The following is a 27,262-nucleotide window of genomic DNA, read 5'->3' as shown; positions in this document are numbered from 1 at the left end:
CGTACAGATGATGAGAACCCCAAATTAACAATTTCAACTTTGGGGTTTTCATCAGCAATTATAACAAACAAAGGCTTGACATATCTCGCTTTGCATGTCATGAGTCTATCTCATATATTAAATCATATATTAAACTCCAGTAGCTAATGAAAACATTTGCTTACATAAATGGACTTTTCCACGATATTCTAATTTTTCGAGTTCCCCTGTAAATAGCTAAGCGGAAAAGGAAGAGATAGCAAGAACAAAGCAGCTGATTGTTAAAAGAAAAAAACGGCGATGTTATCAACATTAAAACAGATTAATTATCAGTGTTGGTTGGTCTCTAAGCCAAGGGTGGGCACAGGATGCAACAAACATAGGAAAAGAAGTTGACATTGCAGTATCTGTGCTGCACAGAGATCATTGTCAGTAAGTACAGATGGAGCAAGCGGCAGTAATTAAACACTCTTGATGACGCTGAACCAGATTGGCACCTGTCCCACTAGCATCAAAGTGTAGGGCTTGTTTTTAGCCAGGATAACATCCCCATGGGTGTGGATTGTATCGTTACAGCAAAGGAGTCTTATCTCAGATAAAGTGTTCTCATACCGACTGGATCCCTAGAATTGAGCGGCATTAAAAATGAAGCAAACACAGCCTGTGAACAAGAGGAACCCTGAATGTATAGAAACCGTGTGTGAAAAGTTAAAGAGCTTTTTCAAGGGGCAGTAGTTACAGATAGAACTTTAATACCACATCAGATAAAATGTTTTTCAATGGATCAAGGCCAGTAATATACACACATACATATCAGTAAAACAATAGGTATATATTTGTGAACCAGTCCGGGGATTTGTTTTGCTGCAAGGTATTCGTGTTATCTGCCAACCTGTTGATGTTTCAATCCTGTTTTTGTGTTTAACACAAACCTTCCAGAGATTGGTGAACTCCCATCATCCCTGACCATTAGCCACGCTGGCAGGAGCTGATAGGAGTTGGATGGTGAAAGTTTCTCCATCTCTGATTTCAGATATTGAGTGTTCATAAGTTAGAAAGGAATAAGAAAGTACTGTTCTTCTGAGGAAACAACCATATTGTAAATCCAACCATACAACATGACTGGGGGAGTTTCCTACTACGTACATCTCAGACAACTGTTGGACACAGTTTCAATAGATTTACGACCCCCCCCCCCAATAAAAGTTCAATGAGTTGGTAATAACAAATAGCGCTTGTACAGCTCAGGACGAGGTTACTGGAGAGACTGCCTTATCCCTTATATGCCCAGTGGAACACTGTGGTTTGCAGATGAGTTTCTCCTGCAAGTCCTAAAGATCTCAGAAGCCCTCTCTGCAGTAACTTGGATCAGGGCAATATATGGCAGGTATCCGCCATCAGTACTTTCCCCTCCCAACAGGGTATAATTAGGTATTTGCCATGAGTGTATGTTTTGCGCTGTTTTTATTTAATTTTAAAGATAACTGCTGTTGTTGGTTTTTAAACTCCCCTCCCCAATTTTATTGTACATCACCTTGTGTCAGGCTTCAGGGAATCTGATCCCTCCCAGTAATAGAGAGACAAGGAGCTCTTACCAATGTATTTTATTCAATGTTCACAGAGAGAGGCTTAGAAATGTCGCCTCTCGGGTAATGGCGTTGATCTGAGTAATCTCCCTCCCCCTTCCCTCTCAGTCGTCAACAGCACCACCACCCTTAAGGTGGCTGCTTAAGGCCATTTTCCTTTTAGCTTTCTGTTCTACCACTTTCACTGCTCACCAGGTTCTGGGAGAAAGGGGGGCCTGGAATTCTTTCTAACGATAACTGTCAGCCAGCTGCTCCAGCTCTGCTGTTCCCCCCTCCCATTATCTCCCTGCTTTGCCCCTCTTCTGCAAACCACTGTTGTAAATCTATACTGTCTTCCTCTTCTCTGGAAGGTGCAACAGGAGTGGGGGGTGGTCTCCACCATTCCTCCTCAGTCCAGTCTTGACACCTTGAGACGATTATGTGGAAGGCAAATAATGCATTAATGATAATGATAATGACCCCTTCTGCTACATGAAAACAGTCTCTTTTATCAGCACATGAGAGATTGATGTTAAAGGAAGACTGGTGACAACAACAACAACATGCTGCCCATCTGACTGGGTTGCCCCAGTCACTCTGGGTGGCTCTTACCGGCATGATTACTCCTTTAAGAAGACAACAATGAGTTATCATTTCACAACTGTCAGAGTTGCAATAAGTTGCTATACAGATCTGCGCCATTTCTCGCCCAAGTGATTTACCGACTGACCAATATGGATGATAGCTTTCAATGACAAGGAAAGAACCCAGGAGCAAAATTAAAAGAGCCAATAGCATTCTCTCTCATTTCACTTGGGATACTTAATGGATGAGCAACCATGTGGCGTGGCATTGCTTTTCAGGACACAGAAGTTCAAAATTCCCTCAGGCACATGCAATGAGTCACAGAGTTCTTGGAATCAAGGCCCGTACAACTGGTAATAGAAGGTAGAGACTTCCAGTCTAAGTTTCTATTATCCAGTAATGCTCTTTCCTTGCATCAAGTGCTCTTTCTAACTAAAAAGACTTCTAGCATCGTTTGCTAATTAGTATTGCTTTGCTGACCGATTGTATATTGTTGATATCTTCTAAAGTTTCCAAGCGAAGCAGTGTACTGAGTGTGGTTCTATGTTAATTTGTAAGGCTATAGCATAACTCTCTGTTGCTATGATTGTTAATAGCATTACATCTAATCTGAATGCCCTGGCATAACCTCCAAGATTTAGCCTAGCATATGGTAATACTACTTGTATAGTAAGTTTTAAAGCCCTAACTAGGATCAAAGGAGTTATCTGGTGTCAAGAGTTAAATACTGCATTAGAACCTCTAGGTACTATGGGGGCAGAACTAGTACAGTATTGGTGAATAATGCAATGGGAGACATGCCATGGGACCCATGGCATGGGGAGATGCGATAAATGGGCAAGAAGGTGTATTTCTATGTTTTCTGAGGCTAAGATAGTATTGGCACTTGGAGAACTACAAGGTCAAAGCATTATAATCAATCATTAAGCAGCACTGGAGTACATAAAAAAAAAACCAACTGCACTTAAAATACCAAACAATGCTGTCTGCCACAGATTGTCTACTTTAGCTGATGATTATGTACAAGCATGTATGTTACTGAGTAAAAATAACCAAACCATTTCATTGGAAGCCCAAACTAGTTGTTTTCATCCATACATCAAGCCTGAGGACAGAAGCCTTAGGTTTTGTTAAAAGGTTTATGGTAAACGAAATGGTTCTATTAAGATATCTTGATCAGAAATTGTCTGGATTGTTGCTGTGCAGCACCAGAGGGACTGCCTAGTATTAGACCAATATTGTTTCTTTTATATATGTAAAAATAAAATAAAAAATCCCCATGTAGATGATTTTAATTTTTGTTGACTTCTTGGAGAAATGGACAAAAACAGGGCTGACAGCATGACTTTACTGTGAAAATACTTTAATCTCTGCCTGTCATCTTGGGGCACAAACAACAGAAGCTGTACAAGAGCACAAAAGTGCTTCCAAGCATACCCCATCATTTTAAGGGGACTGGTCTTGGACAGAATAATATTCCAATGTATCAGACCCCTAGAATCTAATTTTCAGGACTCTTCCTGATTTGGTGTCAGAGACATTTTACAGGGCTGGACCTAAACATCCCTGTAATTACACTTTATAATCAGCAGTTCACCTGATCAGAAAATAGTGAATGTACTTTTTTCCCGCAGAGGCACTGGTGTATTTTTGCTAGTAAAAGCATCTGCAACCATTGTTTGCTTAGCTGTTTAGTTTAGCTATGTTCCTATGAACACTTACCGGTACTTGGGAATAAGTCCTACTTTCTTCAGAGTAAACAGCAAAGAAATTTCTTCTGAGCCAATGTGCGTAGGGTAGGGCAGTAATTCATAAACTGTGGGATTCTGAGTAACCATGCATAAGATTGCACTCTTCAGTCCTCGTGCTTCGAAACCTGATTCATTTTTCTATGTTCTGAATACACAAAAATGGTGAAAGCAGCAGCCTTACATACACTTATGTGGGAGTCAGAAGGACTTAATTCTGGATAAACAGGCTCCTTTAATAATAATAATAATAATAATAATAATAATAATAATAATAATAATAATAATATATTTCTACCCCACCCATCTGGCTTGGTTTCCCCAGCCACTCTGGGCGGTTTTCAACAGAACATTAAAAACAGAATAAAACATCAAACATTAAAAACTTCCCTAAACAGGGCTGCCTTCGGATGTCTTCTAAAAGTCGGATAGTTGTTTATTTCCTTGACATCTGATGGGAGGGTATTCCACAGGGTGGGTGCCACCACCGAAAAGGCCCTCTGCCTGGTTCACTTTAACTTCGCTTCTTGCAGTGAGGGAACCACCAGAAGGCCCTTGGTGCTGAAAAATGGGGGTGGAGACGCTCCTTCAGGTATAAACATCCTTTGTGAACATCAGAAGAAAAGCCATATTTAATATCCACCACACTGGAACAAAATCAAATTTAAAGGGTGCTTTTAACTCTCAGTTCCATTAATTAATAAGATAACCCTATAGGTCATTAATCTGAAACTATCTGAATCTTCAAAATATTTGGAGGTTATTGTCTCATGGAAAAGACAGTCTCACAGCTTAACATTTCTGATTGCTGTATTAGGAATGCTGGTACCTTTGATCCTGTGAACAACTGAGAGGAGGGTGAACTTTGGCAGGCTGATGGGCTTTTCCCTTCTCTAGTTCTAATGCAACTTCAAAAATTTGTTTCCTGGAACTGAGCATTTCAAGTCAAGTCAAGTGCCTCTTTGATCTTGTCTGTATCTTCCACTGCCTGAAGGGACAGTGTGATTGGATCCTCTTTTATATGACATTTTTTGCTGGCTTAAGGTAGAGTCCAGCTCATGTGTCTTTGAAGCGACTTGGCTTCTTTTTTTGGCTGCTTCCTCTTATCAGTTCTGCTACATGAACAGTGAGACTAATTTAAATATGTCACGGTAGGGCAAAGAAAATAAATTAGGCATGCTCCTATGCTCATGCACGCAAAGTTTATTTTCCTCTGCTCCCTGTTTCAAAGTGATTTGTGATTTTATCATGCTCCCATATTGGTTGTATAGTGTTGTTTTCACTGGGGTTTTGTTTGTGTTATATTCCCCGTTAGCCGTCCAGGTAATGTTGGGCAGCCTATAAATTACATGAATTAATGAATGACATAAGTTTTACTCTGCTCCTTCCTCCCATTGTTTCCCCAAATATAAAAACAAAATGCAAGTCTACTACTAAATTTTAAATAAGTCTTACGCCGATTAATCAAGTGAGTCTTAATGCATACATTTTCATACGACTCAAACAATAGCTTTGAAGGAGAAGAAAAGCATGATTTCTCTTGGTGGTTCATATATATATATATATATATATGTCACGCTGTATGTTCTATTCAGAAACCTTACAAATCTGAAAACTTTGGGGATGAATCTGTTACTTGGACAGAAAGACATATGAAAGAAATATGCCAAACGTTGTGTGACATGCAGCATGAGCCTTACTGAACTATTGGACCACACCCAACGGTTCCCTGCTGTTAAAATAGCCATCTTTGGAGCATTTTCCCTCCCAGTTACAATATGCACAAGTAAACAGTCCTTCAGCACTTTGTGCTGGGTGAAAACATGGCTACATTTGACAAAGAGTGCAGATCAATTGTCTGGCTTGTGTTTGTTCATTGCCCATAAAGAAAAGTTGAAGAACCACTCCAAGAACAAATTTATAGAAGAAGTTATTGACTGATTTGGCCAAGACCTTCAAGGATTCCAGATTTTATTTAAAGAGTGACCCACTTTGTGTTTTATTCTCCTTTATGTTATGTACAGACAAGCATTTATACCCCCCCCCAAAAAAAAGTTTATCAAGCCAAGACAGATTCTGTGTAAACGGTGTGAAATTCAGTTTTTAATTTGACTTGGTATTGTTGTTCAATGGACAAATTGTCTAAATCAAGTTGTTAGAAGTTAACTCTGAAACGTACAATCCCATGCAATGCAGTAAATCACAAACAAGACATTTCTCATTGCCTAATTGCTTCTCTTTGGCACCATGTTATAGCATGAGTGGTTCAGTCATATAAACTGCAAATAGTCAACAACCTGTAGTTACAAGTAATAGACCTTGCCTGCCTGCACTGGACTTTTGGGTGGGGACACTCATGCTATGTAGATTGCATTCCAGTAACCCAGGACTGATGCAACTAAGAAATGTCTTACTGTAGGCATGTCTTACTTTCTCAGGCATGTGTGCAATGGGCACAGCAACCAGGCAGAGGGCCTTCTTGGTAGTGGCGCCCGCCCTGTGGAACGCCCTCCCATCAGATGTCAAGGAAATAAACAACTAACTGACTTTTAGAAGACATCTGAAGGCAGCCCTGTTAGGGAAGTTTTTAATGTTTGATGTTTTATCGTGTTTTTCATATTCTGTTGGGAGCCGCCCACAGTGGCTGGGGAAACCCAGCCAGATGGGTGGGGTAATAATAATAATAATAATAATAATAATAATAATAATAATAATAATAATAATAATAATAATTTGAACTGAGCAGAAGAACTCCTGTTCTGACCTCTGCTGCCACATGGTTATCTCTGTGTAAATCTGATTCCAGAGCTTTCCCAAACTGAGAACATGTGGTGTGTTTTTTTCCCCACACCATCCAAACCAGATTGACTCTGGAAAAGGGGCTCAATCTTCCTCATTCTTGTCTGTTTTTGTTTTTTTGTTTTTTTTGAAAGATTATCTTCAATTTCATTTTATAATGTATATAAAACAGAGAGAACAATTATTACAACAAACCAAAAAACACAAAACTATAAAATAGGCAGGTAGAATGAGTACAGCTGAACATGGGTTGAAATAACAAAGTCCAAGTAAAGACTATCAATGTTATCAGATTCTTATCTGTTTGAACTTCAGTTTGTTAGCCATAATCCAGCTCATTAACACCTTCAGGTAGTGGTTAGAACCCCAAAAGCTTTATTTGTCTCTGATGTAAAAGAGAATTAAAATAGTGTGACGTCTGTATATTGATGCATCTGTATAGTAGGCAGATGCCCTGAAAATAGAAGAGATTCTAAAGGTATTTCTGAGGGGCAGAAATCTCTCTCGGTTTTTAGATTGTCATATTTGAGGATCTGTTGTTACTGGCTGGAATGCTGAAGGCATATAAGCCCGGAAGATGCATTTCTAAAATGCATTGCATTACGTTGAATCAAGTCACTGAATGACAAAGGGGAAGTAATTGTCTTGAGCAGAAAGAAGATGCATTTCTGCTTCCCATACTCAGGGAGGATTCTTCTTGAGTAAATGTGAAAGGATCAGGCTTCTGAGTACTGTAGGTGGTGGTGGTGAAACAGATTTGCAACAGCAACAACAACAACAACAACAAAAAGAATTAAACTACTTCCACAGGACTGAGCATGTATGAAACCCAGCCAATCATGACTTGTACAACTTGCCCATCAAACTAGGTTTTTCAGGACTGATTCTGTGGGGGTTTAACACTTCACCGGAGGGGTCAACTTGCTTTCAGCCAGCCCCTTCTGAAACCTAAGGCAGCTCAGGCGAATCACAAGTGCATCAGCATCATCAGTGTGAGGCTCTAGATCCAAATAGAAATTACAAAAACTTTTATGGTGAGGTTGGTTGGCAGCAGAGGGGGTGTGTGACTCTAATAATAATTCTGATTTTAAAATCACGGCTGTGAATCTGCACATGTTCAGAGGCACTCTTCATATTTTTCCTGTGTTAAGCTGGAGACACAGAGAATTGTCTTACTCTGTGCTGGACCAGAAGCTGTGGCTTGGGATTTCCATGCATGCCTAACAAGGAGGAAAGATCTGCTATGGTATTAATGCTGTGAGCTCTTCCATCCTAGGCTCAGGTTGTATATGCCGTATTTTTCGCTCCATAAGGCGCACCTGATCATAAGGCGCAACTAGTTTTTAGAGGAGGAAAACAAGAAAAAAAATTCTGAATCGCAGCCTCCTCAGGAGGAGAGCAATCCCTGCAGAAGCCTGGGAGGCTTGGGAGCTTCCATCCCAAGCCTCTGCAAGGATCACTCTCCTCCCGTGGAGGCTTGGGAGGAGCTCCACTGCCCCAAAGCAAGCCATGGAGGAGGGAATCGGAGCCCTCCCTCATGGCTCACTTCAAAGCAGCAGAGGGACAGGAGCCGCCTACACCCATGTAAGCGGCTCCTGCCCAGCTCCGCTGCCCCAAAGGGAAGCCGCCCCCTGGCTTGTGTGCAGGGGAGGAGCAAGCGGAGGGCGAGCGTCGGTGAGAGGTGGAGGGTAGCGGTGGGACCAGCGGCCTGAAAGAGCTCCTTTTGGGCTGCTGGTCCCATCTCCTCTGCCACCACTGCCCCCCCCCTCGCCGCGTTCATTGTTCAGTGAGAGGCAGGGGGCATCGGCGGCGGCAGAGGAGATGGGACCAGCGGCCCAAAAGGAGCCCTTTCGGGCTGCTGGTCCCGCCGCCACCCCACCACCTTCGCTCCATAAGATGCACAGACTTTTCCCCATACTTTTTAGGAGGGGAAAGTGTGTCTTATGGAGCAAAAAATACGGTATGTGTAATTAAAACTACATGCCCTAAAGTCACCACAGCCTCTACTGACCTTAATTCCAAGCAAACCGAACCCTGGCTGAAACTCCTGGAGTCTCTCACTGCTCTGAGAGTGGGTTGCACACAACAGTATTTACATAAACTGAAGGAAGACAAATCAGTGACTAATATTTCCACATGACTTCCTCTGTGCTGCCTTTCTTTGGCAATCGAGCAGCTCTGTGTGATACAGTGATATTATTAGTAATATGTATCCACACACTGTTTATTTTAATGGTTGATCCTTTGAAACCAGAACCACTTTGTGTTACTCTTTCCAATATACTTGCTGAGAAAGTGTTTGTGCATGGTAGCTTGAGTGTCCTTTTTCATCATGAATATCTGGATTGGAGAGTTGATTCATGCATCAGCTTGCCATATAGTTCCACTGTATCATCTTGTGGTGTAATCTACTGGGAAAGTGGTGGCATTTGCACTTTTATATAATTGTTTATTAGCACTGCCAAATGATTGAAAGTTTTCGAATCAATTAACAGACTTGCATTTGATAAATTTGTTCAATTAAAGCAAAACGTTGTGGTTTCTCATAATAGATAACATTTAGGGAATATTATGTCATGTAATCGCTTAAATTTATAGAAATAAATAGCCAGATTTTTTTTAAAAAAAAACCTTTTTGAGAAACCATTCAATCCAATTGCCTATGAAGTGTGTATAAATTGACAGTATCTGCATTACTGTTAAACTGGTACTTTGGCTCTGGTTTAAAATCCTAGCAAAAAGATAAACCCACACACAGATCAATAAACCCACCTATGCCTTCAAGTACAATTGTTTACTCATATGGGGCAAATGCTATAGGCTCTGAAAGACAACCCATTCATCCTGAAAGGCTGGTAGATTCCAGGACCATGTCTGAAAACTCCCCCACTCCGTCTCCCTATTATTTATACTGAAAGTGCAATGGCACCTGGAATGGAACATAAAAGCAGTGGTTCGAGAAGTGAAAGGAGACTAAGTAAATGCTTATGAAAGCCCATGTTTGATTCCAAAAATGGAGGTTCTTATTTGTCCATATTACTACAGTTGCTGGTTCCACTTCCAGAAATATTGTGCCTTCAGACATTCCAAGGCATTGCACCTCTCACCAGTCCTCTTTCCCATCTGCTGTATGTAACAGGTCCCTAATCTTTGCCCCAGCAAAACAAGTGGAAACCCTGGGAAATATTTTGAGTGTACCCACAGAAGTTTGAAGGACAAGCTTCTAGAATAGCGTTTCTCAGATAGTGGGAACAACCCCTGTGGTTCAGGGCACTTTCAGGTGGGCACATTTTGTACCACAGCCAGCACAGTGCCTCTTCCCTAAGGTGAGAGGGCGGAGAAGAAATGCTGGGTACCTGAGCCATTCACCAGCACATCCTCTTTCAAAAATTCCCTCCCTTCCCTTCTGGGTAATGTAGATGTCTGAAGCTGTGTGTGATTCTTGTGAGGACTCTCTGAGAGAAAGAAGGGAGAAATATTCAAGTAGTAACCGGCTGCTCTCCTACTCTAGAGGAAAATTAAGATTCCTTTCCCATTGTGGTTGATGAGGGCTGGTGATGCATATATTTATTAGTCTCAGAAGTTGGCTCCTGTAATATATGTACCACGTTGTTGTTTCCCTGTTCTAGAAATATAAAAGGCCGCCAAGACAGTATTCTCTGCCCTGGAGTTCCCAGGAGGCTCAAAAGCTTTTTAGCGGCACCTCACCTCTGATGCTCCCTCCATGGGCTCCAGCTGCAACCTAGCCAGCCGTCACCTAGCTACTGCTACCTTTGTGGGATAAAGGCGAGTGATCTCAGGAAACAAACGGAAACGGCCTGTTGGCAGCAGGTCCCCTTCTTTTTAGCCGCGCTTCCCTGGCCATTTTCTCAGATCTGCAACACATGAAGCCTTCCTCGTCTTCTGTGCATAATCCCCCTACCATCAGCCCTTGTACATTCCTGGAGTGGCTTTGGACGGAAGCTGTCGCGGTGATTGTTTATACGCTCCCACTAAACGCCCCCACTGGCCGAGCCAACAAAACAAAAAGCAGCTCTCGCAGCTTCCTTGTAGAAGACACAGGGCACAAAAATACTTTTGATGCTCTCCATTTATTGTAACACACAGACACACATACACCGGCGGATGTGGAACAGGTCATCCTTTCCTTCCCGCCCCTTCACCTTTTTTATTCTTGCTTGGCTGGGTCACTTCTGTACGGAGCGAAGCCCAGCCTCAAGCTTAAGGTAATGCGCTCAGCGTTGAGCGCGCCGGTGTGCAAAATATATATATTATAAAGAGAGAGGGAGGGAGGCGTAAAGGGGTGTGTGTTGTTGTACTTGAGAAGTTCGGAGCGCGCATGCTCACCCGCACCGTATGACGTGAGCTGACTGGCTAAGCAGCGAAAGATCAAAGCGCGAGTGAGAAGAACCCGAGGCTCTCGGGGAGCTCGCCACACAGAGAGCCATTGCGCGGAAAGCAGCCGGGCTTAGGGGGCAGATTTCCTGAAGCACTGAAGCGCGGGGGGGACCCGGCTTTGCCGCCCCGCTACCTGCGCAAGTCTCCGAGCAAAGTTGCCTTTTGTCCCCCCCCCCCCCAATAATCCTCTTCCTGCTGCTGCTGCTGCTGCTCCTCCTCCACCGCCGCCTTTTCGGAGCGAGCTGCCGGGGACGGCTGGCTGGCTGAGCGCACATGGGCAGAGGCAACCGAGACGCCCCAGCCTGGCGCACGCATGACTGAGCGGAAGAATCGCCCGCCAAGAATCCCCGGCAGGTCAAGGCAGGGCAGGGATGTGGCTGCGGCTGCCATGAGACAGAAACTCCGGCGTGGTGGTGGATGTAGGAAGTAGCAGAGCGGCGACCGAGACCGAGAGGCAGAGAGAGAAGCTCCCCCTGGCTGGAGTCTCCCGCCTGTAGGAGAAGGAGCAGGCGGCGGCGGCGGCGCAGGAGGAGGCGGCTGAGAGCCGCCTGAGCAGCTGCCCGTCGCCTCGCCATGGATTGCAGCCGCCTCAGGACTCTTATTAATAGATACGTGAGTATCCGGCGCCCCCCTGGGCAGGGGTCGGTGTCGCCTGCCGTCGCCAAGGCGTCCTGCCGAGCGCGCCAAAGCAAAAAGAGAGGAAAGCTTGCCTGGCTTTGCTCATAGTGTGGAAACGCTCCCTTGCGCGCAGGCATGGCGCGCTGGCCCCTCTCGCGCAGAGCACCCGAGCCTCGCGAAGATGTCGCTTTCTTTAATTTCAGGGCATCGCAGACCCGAAGGGAGCAAAGCCCAGCGAGTCCCTCCCCGCTTCATCTTTCTGTCTGTGAAATGTTGATCCCTGGAGGCAAATTCTCAGCCGCTCCCCTTAGATTTTCCTAGAGATAAAAAGGAAGGGTTGAAGCCCTCTATGATTCTTCTCCTTCTCATTCATAGATGTGCCTGATCTACGGTTGATAGTCCTATTACTCTGAGTGCAGTTTGCTTCTAAATAGGTAAATTTAGGAAATCGGCCTGCCACCTGCTTTTAAACACATTTACCTGGAAGGTTCAATGGCGCTTGCTTACCTGCAGCCTGATGCTGGGCATGGCTTAAACCTAAATAAATGGGTTTGGGATCACTGTTTTGCAGCCTGGTTCTATGTGCATTTTTTTGGGCAGTAAACCCAACTCCTTGCACCGCGGCTTACTACCAAGTTACATGTCGTAGGATTACTTTGTGCAGTGCTTTTTTCTGGGGGGATGCAGGGGTACACATACCCCTAAACATTTTTTGAATCTAAGTTTGGCCTCATTGAGGGCAGTATTTCAATATGAGTAGAGAAATGAGCGTACCCTTAAACATTTTTTTGTTTTTGTTTTTAGAAAAAAGCACTGCTTTTGTGTAAACATGCATATGCACAACCATCTTCTCTTTTTCAACTTTCTAATATACTTTTTAAAAATAATTCTTTATACAACATTAAAGTCTCACAAATAATATAACTGATCTGTAGAAAGGACCTTATGATCTGAAAATAGAGATGCTGTATGTACTTTTGCAACCCAAGAAAATCTCTAATAAAAGCAATTTTAAAAAATATTATTTCACTGCTGGCAGCACAGCTTCCTTCTCTTGGCAACTGGAGGCTGAAAACTATTTGGAACTGATCAAATAACATTAGATTACCCTTCTACTTGGCCGGGCAGAGTGTGGCCATGAACATTTCAGTCCAGCATATGATTTGCTTGCTGCAGTTTATGCTTGGGGAAAGCTAATAGGCCAGCAACACTCAAAATTAATTGACATGTGTTGCCAGCGCTTTCTTAAGCCTCTTTAAATCGAATTAAGAAAATGGTTCTCAACAGTTGCCTCTGAAGGTCAGCAACAGATGACAATTGGTTGGATAGCTGCACTAAACCATTGCACTAATCCTAAATAATACTTGCATCATATACTTCAGTGGAGTTTACATTCAGAAAATTGTGTGAAGAATGACTGCCTACAGTAACTGAAGTTACTTACAATTACTGTATTTTTCAGTGTATAAGACTAGGTTTCTCACCTAAAAATTACTGTAATGTCAAAAATTAGGGGGCGTCTTATACATGGGGGGCATCTTATACATGGAAAAATACTGTAAATGTGTTTGGTTTGAGGCGTGTAAGGATGTAGTGGACAATTAGTTCAGCTGAAAGCCAATGGTAAGCATTGTAGAACTGGGGGGCCAGTTTGTATTTGATCCTGTACTTCATTGGGAGTCCCGTGGAGAGAGAGAAAGAGAGAGAACCTCTTGCTACAGTTAACGTTTCGAAAAACCACAGTGTAAACAGATTGACAGATATGCACATTTTATGATGCTCGTATATGTAATAAGGCTCTGGAGCCTGTCTGTTTACAAGCTCCCCTTCTTTCTGAAGCTTTCCAGTAAGTGATCCGTCATGAGTCTGATAGTCTCATGATTTGCGCTGAGGTCAGAACAAAAAGCCCTTGAGGCATATTATACATTATTGTCTCCAGCACACAGCCATTGCTTAGTTGTCTGTGTTTTCCTGAGCATGCTGATACAATGTGTGCTTTCTTATCTAAAAAAGTGGGGGGACATCCATGTAAAATCGTGTGTGTTGGTTGGGTTTTAGTCCGCAATCCAATGCATGCTTACCTGGGGTATGAGCCCCATTGAGTGCAGAGCGTCTTACTTCTGAGCACACATTTGCAGGACTGCTTTGTTAGTTACAGGTACTTTGTTTGCAAATGCTGAAGAATGATAATGTGGTAGGTCAAGATGAGCAATGAGTAGCTAATTGTATATTATTTAGCATTTTGGAAGGGCTGTGGTTGTATCAGTTGTTTCTTGAGTTGCTAGCCTATAGAGCAGGCAAAGTTCTGTGCATACTCCATTCTAAATAAATAAAGACACAGAAATTTTGTGCCAAGGAAGTCTTAAGTGTATAAACTATGGAAATGATGCCAATAAATATACTTAGAATGGACCCATTGAAATTAATAAAACTTGGTTAGTCGTGCCTATTAACTTCAGTGGATCTATTGTGAGTAGGGCTAGCATTTGATACAACCCATAATTTGTTACTGTTTTGGGTGAATTTTATTCTAGTTTTACCACTTCCGTGACTGGTAAGAGGATTTCCCAACCATTGTAAATCTTGTCCAGGCATTCCTTTGGCTTCTGGGTTGTCAGCACAGTGGTGAACTTTGGGCTCTCAAATTTTAGTGGTGTCCTATGTGAGACTAACGTTTGGTGGCCTCTGCCGTACTTCATTCCACAATCCACAGCATTGTTCTGGTGCCTCCTGCAGTGCAGTACCCAGGGTTAAGCATGTGCTGCCCATACGCTGCCCAGTGTATCTTGACAACATAAGGGCCAGTTCTGAGATTATTGGAAGCTGAGTTGTTCACCCACTACAGCATCTCTACAGGCTGAGCACTACTGCAGATTTGCTGTAGCCCTGAATAAGCGTTAATGCTCACCAGCTTGCCCTCTCCTCACAAAACAACCACTTCTACAATCCTCTGTCGTCACAGAAAAGGATAATAACATACTGCCATATCTATCTACCTCCCACCCACAATCAGACTAGTAGAAATGTTTTCTTGGTGGGCTAGCATCCACACACACACACCCTGCACACTGGAGCTCTCGCCTCAAGTGTGAGGTGGAAATTAAAGAGACTTGCTGAACGCAACAAAGGGTAGGACCTTACAAGACATCATACACATGTTTTTAATAATAAACAGTGTAAGGTAGGGCTATGGTTTTCCAAGTAGTGATGTATGGAAGTGAGAGCTGGACCATAAAGAAGGCTGATCACCGAAGAATTGATGATTTTGAATTATGGTGCTGGAGGAGACTCTTGAGAGTCCCATGGACTGCAAGAAAATCAAACCTATCCATTCTGAAGGAAATCAGGCCTGAGTGCTCACTGGAAGAACAGATTCTGAAGCTGGGGCTCCAATACTTTGGCCACCTCATGAGAAGAGAAGACTCCCTGGAAAAGACCCTGATGTTGGAAAAGATTGAGGGCACAAGGAGAAGGGGATGACAGAGGACGAGATGGTTGGACAGTGTTCTCGAAGCTACCAACTTGAGTTTGACCAAACTGCGGGAGGCAGTGGAAGACAGGAGTGTCCATGGGGTCACGAAGAGTTGGAAACAACTAAGCGACTAAACAACAACACACAACAACAACAACAACAACAACAACAACAACAACAACACACACACACACATACCAGGATCAGTTTCCAGGCACTAGTGGGACACTCAGGTTTTCTGTGAAGATGCACAGTGCCACAGCCTTATCCTAAAGAAAACCCTCTGATCCTCCATCTTAATGCATGCATGCATGCATGCATGCACGCACACGCACACACACACACTTTTCATCAGTAGTCAAACACACTTCATTCAGTATACCAGGTGTGTGTAGAACCTCCCCCCCCCCCGAATTTGCTGAGCTACAGCTCCCACAATCCCAAGCCATTGGCCATGTTTGCTGGGGCTGAAGAGAATTGTAGTTTATCAACATTTGGCAGGCCCAAGGCTCCCCAGCCCTGCTATGCAATGAGCTTCCAGGTGCTGCGGCCAAACTTAACAATGTTGCAGGTTTTGCGGTGCAAGCTATGCACTTGAGCACTTTTAATTTCCAAAGGATTTGCACCCTGTTCAGCCTCATCCTGTATTTGAGTGAATTGGAAACGGGCTTAAAATCATATAAGCTGCCTAGAAGAGCAACCAAATAGAAACAAAAGCATGTAAAAAGGTTTGTGAGGAAATTTACAAGCTGGCGTTTAGACCTTTTAGATAGCTCTCCAAGTAAAAACTAGGATGAGGTAAATGGCATATTTATTGCGCCGATACACTGATGGTGCTGTATAAATAATGTATGTGTTGGCTTACCAAGTTACATAGGGAAAGGTAGACAGATACAAACCTCCAAATATCTTACAATCCAATAGAGACAACTGGGAAGAGAACACAGGCAGGAAATAGGGAAGTCTGTGGCTAGGTTGCTTGTGGGCAGAAAACTCCTGCCAGCATATATAACACTGTGTTTGCGGGATTTGAACTGCCTGCCGATCTGTTACTGGGCCAAGTTCAAAGTTTTGGTGCTGTTAACGTTCTTATTTAATATAAGGCAGTCCTTCTCACTTTGTAAGCCCAGACAAAGAGGCAGTTTATTGATGAACACAGCTGCGTAGGAAAATGAAAGTAGCTGCAGGAACAAGCTAAAGGGTGGAGTCTTCACTCCAACCTATAATAACTGGAGACAGTGTTTAATTTTGTCATTAGTCATTACTACAGATACTAACTTATAAGGCTCTGTACAGCTCAGGCTTGAAAGATCGCCTTATCTCTTCTGCAGGAGAGTTACACCTTCAAGCCCTTAAAATATCAGAGGCCTGGTAACTCAGAGCAGGGCTTTCAGTGTGGCTACCCATGTTTTGTGGATCAGCATCCCTGTGGAGATAACTCAGGCACCCACTCTTTATATTTTCTAGAAACCATTGAAGACATTATTTGTTTTTCACAAGCTTTTGCAGCTGGATTAAAATGTCTCCGCCTCTGTTTTTAAACCCATCTTTAGTTGTTTTTGTATTGTTTGTAAAACTGTTTTTGGCTGTTTTTAATGGAATGTACGTACCGGTAAATTTCATTGAGATGGATATAAAAGGCAATGCATAAATAAGTAAATGGTTTTAAAAACATGGCCAAATGCAGTGCACCACATTTGTATCTCCCAAGTCAACAAGGATGGATCTGTTTCCATTTTATCCTAGCAGCAAACCTATAAAGTAGGTTGGGTGGAGAGGCAATGATTGGACCCAGTAAGCCTCATGCTTGAAAGGAGATTTGAGCTCAGGTTCCCTTGCATAAGTGCAAAACTCTAGCCTGGCTGCCCTTGCCACTAACTGGAAACAAATGTTGAGAAGAAATAACTAGAAAAGAAAATACTTGGAGTATAAACAGCGTCTGTAGATAACGTCTCATGTAGGAAATTTCCCTGCATGTGTTGAGTAGGAAACTTGAATGCACTTATGCATACTAATCTTCATTAACTGCAATACTGAAAAAGCAATAACAGCTGAAGACAATGCAGGTCTCTGTCCAAACAGATCAAGTAACAGGATCAGGTCTATGAGCTTATTTAATAATTGTGCCTACATGAGGAAGTGTTTCAGAGGGCGAAATGGAGAGAAGTATATGAAATGCAGTTAATGATGGCAGATTAGGTTCATCAATAAAAAAATAAGTGTGGATGGGATTCACCTAACCAGCCCCATCAGCGGAAGCCCTGTGCAAGGGCTTTTGAGAGAACATTAGGGCTTCGCCTTGTTTACCCCATGCTCCCTGAAATTGGCTCTGAAGGGGGTTGGGAGAACCCCCCTGTCGAACAGCCCAGAGGGGACTGTTATGCATGGCAAGGTGAAATGCTTTTGCAGATGGAAGGTATGTCATAGCATAGTGTTGAACTCCAGCCTGGAGTATAGAAAGTGTTGTATAGAAATTCGTGCTATGACTTCAAAACTATGCAAACTTTGTGTTGTGTTTTCTGGGGACGAGGTCCTATGGAAAAAGAACTTGGGCTGTTCCAACCATGAGCTAGCACCATCTTTGAGACTGTGGTTGTTCTAGACACGAAAAGGAATTTAGCATTGTAATCTTACACTTATAGAATGCAGAGGTTTTATAGCCTGGGTTGTAAAGTGTCAGTTCACTTGCTCCAAATTGCCCTGTATCTGCGAACACCAGTTTCACATTTAGTTTTTGAATCCCTGTGTTTGCTACTACGCCATTAGGGCGAGCGTAATAGGATGATCTAAATTTACAACTGCTGGCTCCTATTTGTATGTGCTATGGAGAAACCAGAAATGCAGGGCTAAAGGCTTGGAACACTTCTGTAGATTGACAGGGACAGTGCTGTACCTGCTAGAAGCTGTACCTGTGCTATACAGTACATGCAACTACCTTGCTCATGTGGCCTGTCCAAAGATGAACTTGAGATAGAATTGCCGTTGTCGTTAATTGGTGTACATAGTGCCATAAAGCACAGGCAAAAAAAGACATGTTTCTATTTCCTGCAAGGAGTGGGCAATATAAAGTTTGTTAGCTGGGGAAAGTAAATGTCACCGAAACTACTAAGACTTTCATGTGGGTAGCATGTAGGGTGGGTGGCCAGAGGGCTCCTGCACCTTTAGTTGTTGTGTGGAAGAGGGAACAGGTATTGCAGCAGGTATCTTCACACAACAATAGCAGGAGCCCTGCCTTCTTTTGCATCTCTGGCCATGCTTGCAGGATGAAAGGAGATGCTGTCAATAAAGATGGGCATCCAGACGTCCACTAACATGAAATTGGGTGGGAAGTATAACAGGGAAGGTTTTTAGGAGACCTCGTGTCTTTAAAGATTAAAATCCAGTGCAGAATTCCTTAACTAGCTGTTCGTTTGTAAATAACCTCCTTGCTTTTCATTGTCTGTAACTGGCTTGGGGAAAAAAAATGTAAATACCGTATGTTATATGGAATAAAGGAGGGATGTGGGGAAAAAGCTAATGGGGACTGTGGTGGGGGAAAGTTGTTGGCTAGGCTTATAAAACAAAAGGGAGGGAAGCCTTAAATTGAATATTAATCACATTGTTTGTTTCAGCCATTGGCCACAATAATACATTGATTAACATAAGGACAGTAGGCATAAGATAACATAGAAATAATTTTGCAAGCATATAACCAGTCAGCTGAACTATAATTAAAACAGAATAACAGCTGAACAGATGAACTTCAGGAATGATGATTGCCGAGTCAGAAAACCAAACAAGCAACAAGAATAACAGTTGAGTATACAACTGAAATAGCAACGTTTTCTGGAATTGTCAGAAGGTACAGTAGTGCTGATGTGAAACGCAGTAGGGTGCTCACCCCCCAATAACCAATTTATTGGAATTCTGAGAGCTTTCTCCAGATGTTTCACATCAGAAGTTCCTATCCTTCATCTGTTGCATTCACTGAAGCTCTCGTGATTGAAGCAACATATGAGCAATATGAGATAAGAACAGTTGGTTATAGTCTATGCTAAAGTGAACATTCTGTCAATGCAAGGATTTCTGCTTGTGCAGTGATATATTCCTCATCCCCTCTGATCCCCCAATGTACCCCCAAATCTGTTCTGGGGGTTGCACCCAACGCTCTGGAGCAGGTTTGTGGACAGCATGTACAGGTGAAACTCAAAAAATTAGAATATCGTGGAAAAGTCCATTTATGTAAGCAATTGTTTCCATTAGCTACTGGAGTTTAATATATGAGATAGACTCATGACATGCAAAGCGAGATATGTCAAGCCTTTGTTTGTTATAATTGTGATGATTATGGTGTACAGCTGATGAAAACCCCAAAGTTGAAATTGTTAATTTGGGGTTCTCATCAGCTGTACGCCATAATCATCACAATTATAACAAATAAAGGCTTGACATATCTTGCTTTGCATGTCATGAGTCTATCTCATATATTAGTTTCACCTTTTAAGTTGAATTACTGAAAGAAATGAACCTTTCCGCAGTATTCTAGTTTTTCGAGTTTCACCTGTATATTCTTGATGAAAGAAGCAATGGCAGGTTCAATGAGTGAAGAGTAAATAGAAATCCCTGCTTACAGGAGCTGCCATTGTGTGTTGCACACATAAGCTTGCATGAATATAACACTCAGGTGAGCAGTTACTTGCACACAGTGGAACTACGTCAGAACATGTGAATTTATTCTCTGGTTTTGGGATGATGATAAATAATGGAAGATCTTTATATTATGCATTATTCAGGTCATGAAGGTAAAGTATAAAATTACATGAGGAGGTCATGGGTCTTTGAAGTGTCCTTAAGATTTTGGTCTGAAACTGCTAGGGCATACTGAATTTAAAACATTTTTGTTTCATTGTACTTAACCAGACTTGAAGTAATAAAAACAAACATTCATTGCCGTTTCCTTGAAAATGTCTGTATTACAACACTGGAGGTGATAATGTTGTATTTAGCTACATTATTTTAAAAAAATTAAATTGAATTACAATAGGGTTTTTAATAATAATAATAATAATAATAGCATATATTTATTATGTAATTTCCAGTGGTTCTGCACAGTTGCAGTGCTGTATGGAGCTCTTTATTAAAGCCAGTTTTGTTTTATATGTAAACAGTGAAACAGTCCAGGTGCAATTGCTGATTGCTTCTCAAATGTGCAAAAGCAGCAGCACAGGTTTTTTTTTAAATGTGCAGCAGGAAGTATTCTGTCATTCGTTGACTTATTTGTAATTGTATTTAGCTGCATTTTTTTTTAATGACCAGCAGTCATTGCAGAACAGTTTGATTTTGTATTGTCAGAATGACTTTGGCCTAGAAAGAAAATGCTGTATGCCTATATACCATTTAAGCTGCTAAAAGTAACATTGACTTTCAGAATTCAAATTCACAGTTTCCCTTCCCACCCTGATGAGCTGCTCCAGTGTCAAATAAGAGCTGACAAGATACATTTGTGAAACAAATTTCCAAAAAATGGCCTGACTTAATCCCACTGGGCAATTTTGGTTTGTGGCAAGTTCCGTCCTGTAAAAAGAAGCAGTGGTTCTCAAGAACTGAATCCCTCTAAACATCAGGACTAAACATCTGACTAAACATCAGGAAAAACTTTCTGACAGTAAGAGCTGTTCGACAGTGGAACATTCTCCCTTGGAAGGTGGTGGTCTCTCCTTCCTTCCTTGGTGGATTTAAAGCAGAGGTTGGATGGCCATCTGTCATGGATGCTTTAGCTAAGATTCATGCATTGCAGGGGGTTGGACTAGATGACCCTTGGGTCCCCTTCCAACTCTACAGTTCTATGATTCTAGAATTTTGGATAATGCATCTTGCAGATACTTATCTGGGTACATTGCCTTCTGCTTCAGTAGACTTCTTCCATGAATGTCATGTGACAATGGCAGGAAGATCTGTCTCAGTTTCAAACCCAAAGTGTTATAGAAATGTAGAAAACAGTACTGTTATTTTAAGGGGGAATGATCAAAACAGTTCTACTATACAAGATCTATATGGGATTGGGAAATATATGTCTTCAGTTACTTAAATACCAGATACAGGGCTTTTTTTGTTTTTGTTTTGGAGGAGAATATGTTGTCTTCACTGCAGCCTTTTGCTTTAATATATATGGAAATATTTATTCAGTGGGGATTGCAGCCTAAATTGACTTCCTTTTAATCATTTATAAAGTGGTTCACTGCTAATGTATTCTTGCTAAGCTATACTTGCTTTCAAAAGCAAAATATGCAAATACCGATATTTGTGGGGGAAAAGACTTTTACTCAGAGCATAGCTACTAATTTTATTTTATTTTATTTTTATTTTGTTGTTTTCATTATGCAGTTGGAAAATGGGCTTATCCAGCAATATATGGATGAGATTTTGTTGTTGTTGGCCGTGAGCTTTTTGTGTTGGAGCAGCAGTGAAGTACACACTTTTTCCTTCTGATAAGTAGCTTCCACTTTAATTCAGTCAACAATAACCTGTTAGAGTGCATTGAGAGTTGAGCACAAGAACTCTTACAGTAGATTTTGTTTGGTTTTCCAAATCTTAAGTGAAAACTTTTATCACAAACCTTTCCTTTTGTTCTGTTCTCTCATGGATGAGTTTGAGAGTCTTTAAGACTGGAAAGATACTTCAAAGTACTCCTTCAGTACTTAAATAAACAGTACTTGAACATTCGCATGGGTAAGAACAAAAATAAAATAAAATATCTCCAGTGCACAATCGGGTCCATGTGTGTTACAGGTCAGCTTGAAAGATGGGCCTGAGATGCTATTTGCCTGGGGGATTTAATGACTTCTGCTCAGAAGGACCAAACCTCTGCCTCCAAGCTGACATTTGGAAAATGTGCAAAATTGGATGGTCAATATTAGAATGCTCCTAGTATTGAGCGCCGCAACCCCAGAGTCGTCCGCGACTGGACCTAATGGTCAGGGGTCCCTTTATAGTATTGTTACTAATTCATATTGCCAGGAGGAATTTCTGATTAAATTTCATCAATAACTTTGCTTCTGTAGAACGGGCTACTACTATAACACTGAATATCTGCTTTGCATACAGTTTTAACAATGAAAAGTTCATTTGTGGTAGGTCAACTGCTTTTTGCTAATGTGCCGGGATTCCAACACGCAGGGGCTATTTTCTGATGAGTTAATATCCACATTTTGTTATGGTTTTAAAATATAACTTAACATTTTCTGCCATAGATGTCAAAGACTATATCCGTCTATACTATAGTCTGTGACCAAACATTGTATGCGGAATATGGAGCAGTCTAAATATGCAGTTGTTTTTTTTGTTTCGGGCAGTCTGAAAGATATGTCCCTTGCAGCATGCAATGATTCCAGCATTAAATGGTCACTAAGCTCCTTTGCAGCCAGTGGCAATTGCCTGCTCTGCCTGAATAGGACCGCTGGCTCTGCTCTGTTTAGAATGACTGTTTTTCATTCTGGGCAGTTGTAGACCTTTGACAAGTTCATGGCTTCTGAAGTGTTCTGTGTCTTTTGGTGATACGTTCTGCTGACATACTGATGCTTTGTATTATTATGGGGCCAGGCATTTTGATCTCATGTGAGATCTGTTCCTTTTAAGAATTAATCAGTAACATGTGTATAAAAATTGGTCTCTTGCTTTCCAATCTTAAACGTTAACCCTGCAAATGGTCCTTTTTATTGTCAGTAGCTTTTACTTCGAAATAAGCTTATTTGGGTGTGCATCTGTTTGTTTGTTTGTTTTAAATGCACCCGTATCCTACTTTGACTTAAAACTTCCCAGTGTCTGTTTGCTGGAATACTTTAAAATTTCAAGAAGGCAAGTGCATACTTATCTTCCCAGTACAGTAGAAGTGATTTGAAAATGCAGCTATGAATGGAAAAGATGATAGAGATTGCTACAATAATGATTACAAAAGGAAATGTACATAAGCCTGAAATACTCAATTTTTAAAATCTAGAATTAATTATAATTCCCTTTGGGGGTAGTTAAAGCCAATTATGAGCCAATTAAGTGTTTTCACATATTGCTTTAGGGAAAGTGCAGTTAACACCCCCATCTGCTTGTTTCAAAAATAATACTTTTGCTTTCAAGGATTTTGTTTGTTAACACTTAACTAGAAGAAAAAGAAAAATCACGCCCAACGTACAATTGGTTAAGCAACAACTCCAAAATTTTGGGTAATTCTTCTTGCCCAAGTGGGTATCTATGCCCTGAGCTATCCCACACTGTTCAGGAGGGTTTGTAGCTTCCAGAGAAGTTGTTACTGGTGGTGCAGAGGCTATAGCAGATATGGCACTGTGGCTGTATAAGCCACTTACAGAAAGCTCTAACCCTAGCCAGTTGCATTCTACAGTCCAATTGCTACTGGTTGTCTTAAATGTCTTAAATGTACTATAATGTTCAAACCTTTTTTTAAAAAAGACATTCATTAGATTTAATTTTTAAGTTGCAAAACTTTAACACAAAGTTTTAAAAAAATTATGCAAACATGTTTACATTGATGTCTTACTCATAAGCACTAGATGATGTTATTCAGATGATGGGAGTTAGGAGTAAGTCTTTGTACAGGGATTACTCTCAGGTAAGTTTGTACAGGCTTATAACCTAAGATAGTTTATAGAGGGGGAAATATTTCTGGAGCTGGGACAGAACAGGACATTATAGTGTTGCATTTGAAGTAAAAGAAAAAAGTCCAGCTCATTATTTTTCCTGCACCAGTACCAGTAAGTTATACTTCGAAGGCGAAAGAAAGAATAAGATTTTGCTTTTATTCCAGATATGCTACTGGGTATAGGTTTTATTTCTCTCTCTCTTGCATGCATACACTCAAGAGATGCTGTGGACTAGCACATCAAATTGTAGTTAAAACAATTCAAAAATGCAAGAACAGCTAAAATGTCCTTAACTGGAATGAGTATGATGAATGTTTCAGGGAAATTTGTGATAGTTATTGGGGGGGATGCTTCCTGTGTGTGTGTGTGTGTGTGTGTTTTACAAAAGAGCAGAACCATGTTGCAATCAACAGGAATGACTGAGAAAATAATGGCATTCTATCTTATCTTATCATCTTATCTTATCTTATCTTATCATCTTATCTTATCATATTGACTTTAGCTCAAATATCATTGGTGCTCTGTGCTGAGAGGTTCCCAGCTTAGCTCCCTCATGTGCCAGCATATCTCCTCTATATTTGCTCAGCTGGTACCCAGTTGGCTGAGCTGAGCCCTGCATATTTTAAGCCAGCAAAATCCCCCCAAAAAGGGGAGTTCTGGGGGCATGTCCAGTAGGTTTGCCAGGTCAGGAGCATCCCAGCTTCTGCGAGTTCAGGGCCCAAACCTGAGATTTAACAGCAGCCCTTGGTGATGTCAGGGACCCAGATGGCGCTGTGGGTTAAACCACAGAGCCTAGGGCTTGCTGATCAGAAGGTCGGCGGTTCGAATCCCTGCCACGGGGTGAGCTCCCGTTGCTCGGTCCCAGCTCCTGCCAACCTAGCAGTTCGAAAACATGTCAAAGTGCAAGTAGATAAATAGGGACCGCTCCAGCGGGAAGGTAAACGGCGTTTCCGTGTGCTGCCCTGGTTCGCCAGAAGCGGCTTAGTCATGCTGGCCACATGACCCGGAAGCTGTCTGCGGACAAACGCCGGCTCCCTCGGCCTATAGAGCGAGATGAGCGCCACAACCCCAGAGTCGGACACGACTGGACCTGATGGTCAGGGGTCCCTTTACCTTTACCTTTACCTTGGTGATGTCATGGGGAGGCCCCTGTTGTTATGGCATTGGAGATGGAGGTTAATTGGGAGAGGGGAAGGGAGAAGGGCAGACAATGCTATAATTTGCAGCCAGCTCCTGCTGCGTCGAAGCTTGCATGCTGCATGTACAGTGTCCTTAATAATTTCAAGCATTATGATTAAAGACACACTCACCCACGTGGAGATTCAAGCTCTTTACCTGCCACCCTGAGAGGGCCAGACAAACCTGGAAACCTAATGACCAGAGAGGGGGGACTTAGGTGGAATCCTAAACCCAGGCAGCTTCATCACTTGACTAGGCCAGTGTTTTTCAACCTTTTTTGGGCAAGGGCACACTTGTTTTATGAAAAAAATCACGAGGCACACCACCATTAGAAAATGTTAAAAATTTTAACTCTGTGCCTATATTGACTATATATAAAGTAATTCTCTTGAATAGGAATCAAATAAACACAATTTTTCCCACGGCACACCAGGCAACATCTCGCGGCACACTAGTGTGCCGCGGAACAGTGGTTGAAAAACACTGGACTAGGCAACCTGGTGTAAAATAAGCCAGCAAAAAGAGTCGAAGACTATTTTAAAGGCTTGTTTCCCCATTGCCACACTTAGGACAGCTCATCCAGCAGTAGGGCTGTAGCTGAGTAGACTTTGGATCTGGTTTAACTTTACACCAATTTGATTTACACCAGCTACTTTTGTATAGGATTGCTCCCTAAGTCTTGTTGATTTCAGAGGCACCGACACTTGATTGCCGGTATATCAGCCTACAGCAGCCCTGTACCTTTTACTCAACATTACTTTGTTGAAGTATTGCCTCCAATGATAAAGAAACAGGAAACTGTAATGTTTCTATTGTTATAATTGTCAAGTGAAAACTCAGCTGAAGTTCAGCCTGAACTAGAAGGCAGAATAACACAAGAATACAGTTATCTTTCCTACTTTAATTGCCATGGCAACAAATTCAGTGTAGATTAGATAAAACAAAGGCTTTTTTCTCTTTACACTGCACAGACACCCTTTTTTATCTTAATCTCGATTATCCAAGCTTTGATTTAGTGGTATAGCCTTCAAAGATTGTTTAAGAGCTTACCTTACAAGTGTGTTTGTGTTTATTTTAAGCTGCATAAGCGCTTATTATCTGTATTTCTTTTTTCTTTTTCTGGTTCTATCACAAATCATGAATGAATTTGCCTTGTCCTTAGTTTCACAAGATTGTATGCAGTGTTCTCGCTGTTCGGACTAGCTGTGCTGGTTATAGTATATTGCCGTGAAGCAGCAGATGTTGATCTAAGAAGGCTGCAACATTGAGGCCTAAGCTTTAGCTTCTTCAAAGGGTATAAGTAATGCAGTTGTCTTTCCTCACTTGCAATTATCTAAATCTTATCCAAAGTCTATTGCCAGTTAATTTTGGATTTTTCACATTCTCAATAGTTGAGTAATTAAATTGCAAAGCAGTGGCGATTCTGTTGCCTGATGTCATTGAGTAATCTTCCTGCTTTGCTCAAAAGAGGATTTCATCTAACCTATTTTAACTAGAGGATTAAGGACAATTAGGTTCTTCCACTGCATTGTTGCTAAGATATGATGTTTTGAAATCCTCTGAAATGCACTTCTGCTAAAGCTCTAGAGATCTCTTAGTCAAATTAATTAGCAACATTTTCTTAAAACAATTTTTTTTAGAAGTTGCATACTGACAAGATATGTCTTAAACAGAAAAGTCTTCTCTTCATGCTTTTTAAATACTATATTTGAATATAAATGCAGGAAAAGAACAATGCATCATAAATACATAATTTTATTGTTTCTATGTATAAAGCAAGTCTCATCGTAATAATCTCAAGCACTGTGTTGAATACCAGCTTCAAATGCAAGCCTTGCGATCTTTTAAGGATAGCTTCCAGAAAGTTGGAGAATGTGGGAGATGGCACAGATTTGTGGTAATAGCTATTTATTGCTTATGCCTCCTTAATGCTTTGTTCCTCTGTACACACTTGGCAAATGATGAAGTACACAGTCCACAAAGGCTCAAGGCAGAACAAATCTATTAATCGTTAAGGTGCTGAGAGATTGTTGTTTTTCTTGCAGCAGACAAAATCAAAGCTAAGCAATTGGTGTAACTATTATTTGGAATTCCTGTTTGGACTGAGGTGACCAATTCAGTTTTGAAAAAAAGCTCAGGTGCATTTTGGAAGTAGCTGTCTATAGGCTATGCAACCATGTGTACGGAAAGTGGTGTAGGATTTGAGGGAACAGAACTTGGGCCTAGGCTTTAAGTTATATCTTCACTTTTTCCACCATTAGCCAGTAAATAAATTGACTTTTTGCTTAA

The 27,262-nt window shown here is 41.6% G+C and overlaps 1 protein-coding gene across 6 annotated transcripts in view; it reads left to right on the top strand.

Moving 5' to 3' along the window:
* The first annotated feature begins 11,275 nt into the window (after positions 1 to 11,275).
* The window catches only part of ATP11A (ATPase phospholipid transporting 11A), a 108,232-nt gene continuing 92,245 nt past the window's right edge, over positions 11,276 to 27,262 (top strand). For all 6 annotated transcript variants that reach the window (XM_033147748.1, XM_033147747.1, XM_033147752.1 and 3 more), the window contains exon 1: positions 11,276 to 11,686. In XM_033147748.1, coding sequence (XP_033003639.1) covers positions 11,648 to 11,686 — 39 coding nt within the window. In that variant the 5' untranslated portion in view covers positions 11,276 to 11,647. The remainder of the gene's footprint in view (positions 11,687 to 27,262) is intronic.

Source organism: Lacerta agilis, chromosome 4 (assembly GCF_009819535.1).
Source record: "Lacerta agilis isolate rLacAgi1 chromosome 4, rLacAgi1.pri, whole genome shotgun sequence".
NCBI classification, from domain to species: domain Eukaryota; kingdom Metazoa; phylum Chordata; class Lepidosauria; order Squamata; family Lacertidae; genus Lacerta; species Lacerta agilis.
The sequence above is the reverse complement of the archived record's forward strand: the minus strand, read 5'-3'. Positions and strand labels throughout refer to the sequence as shown.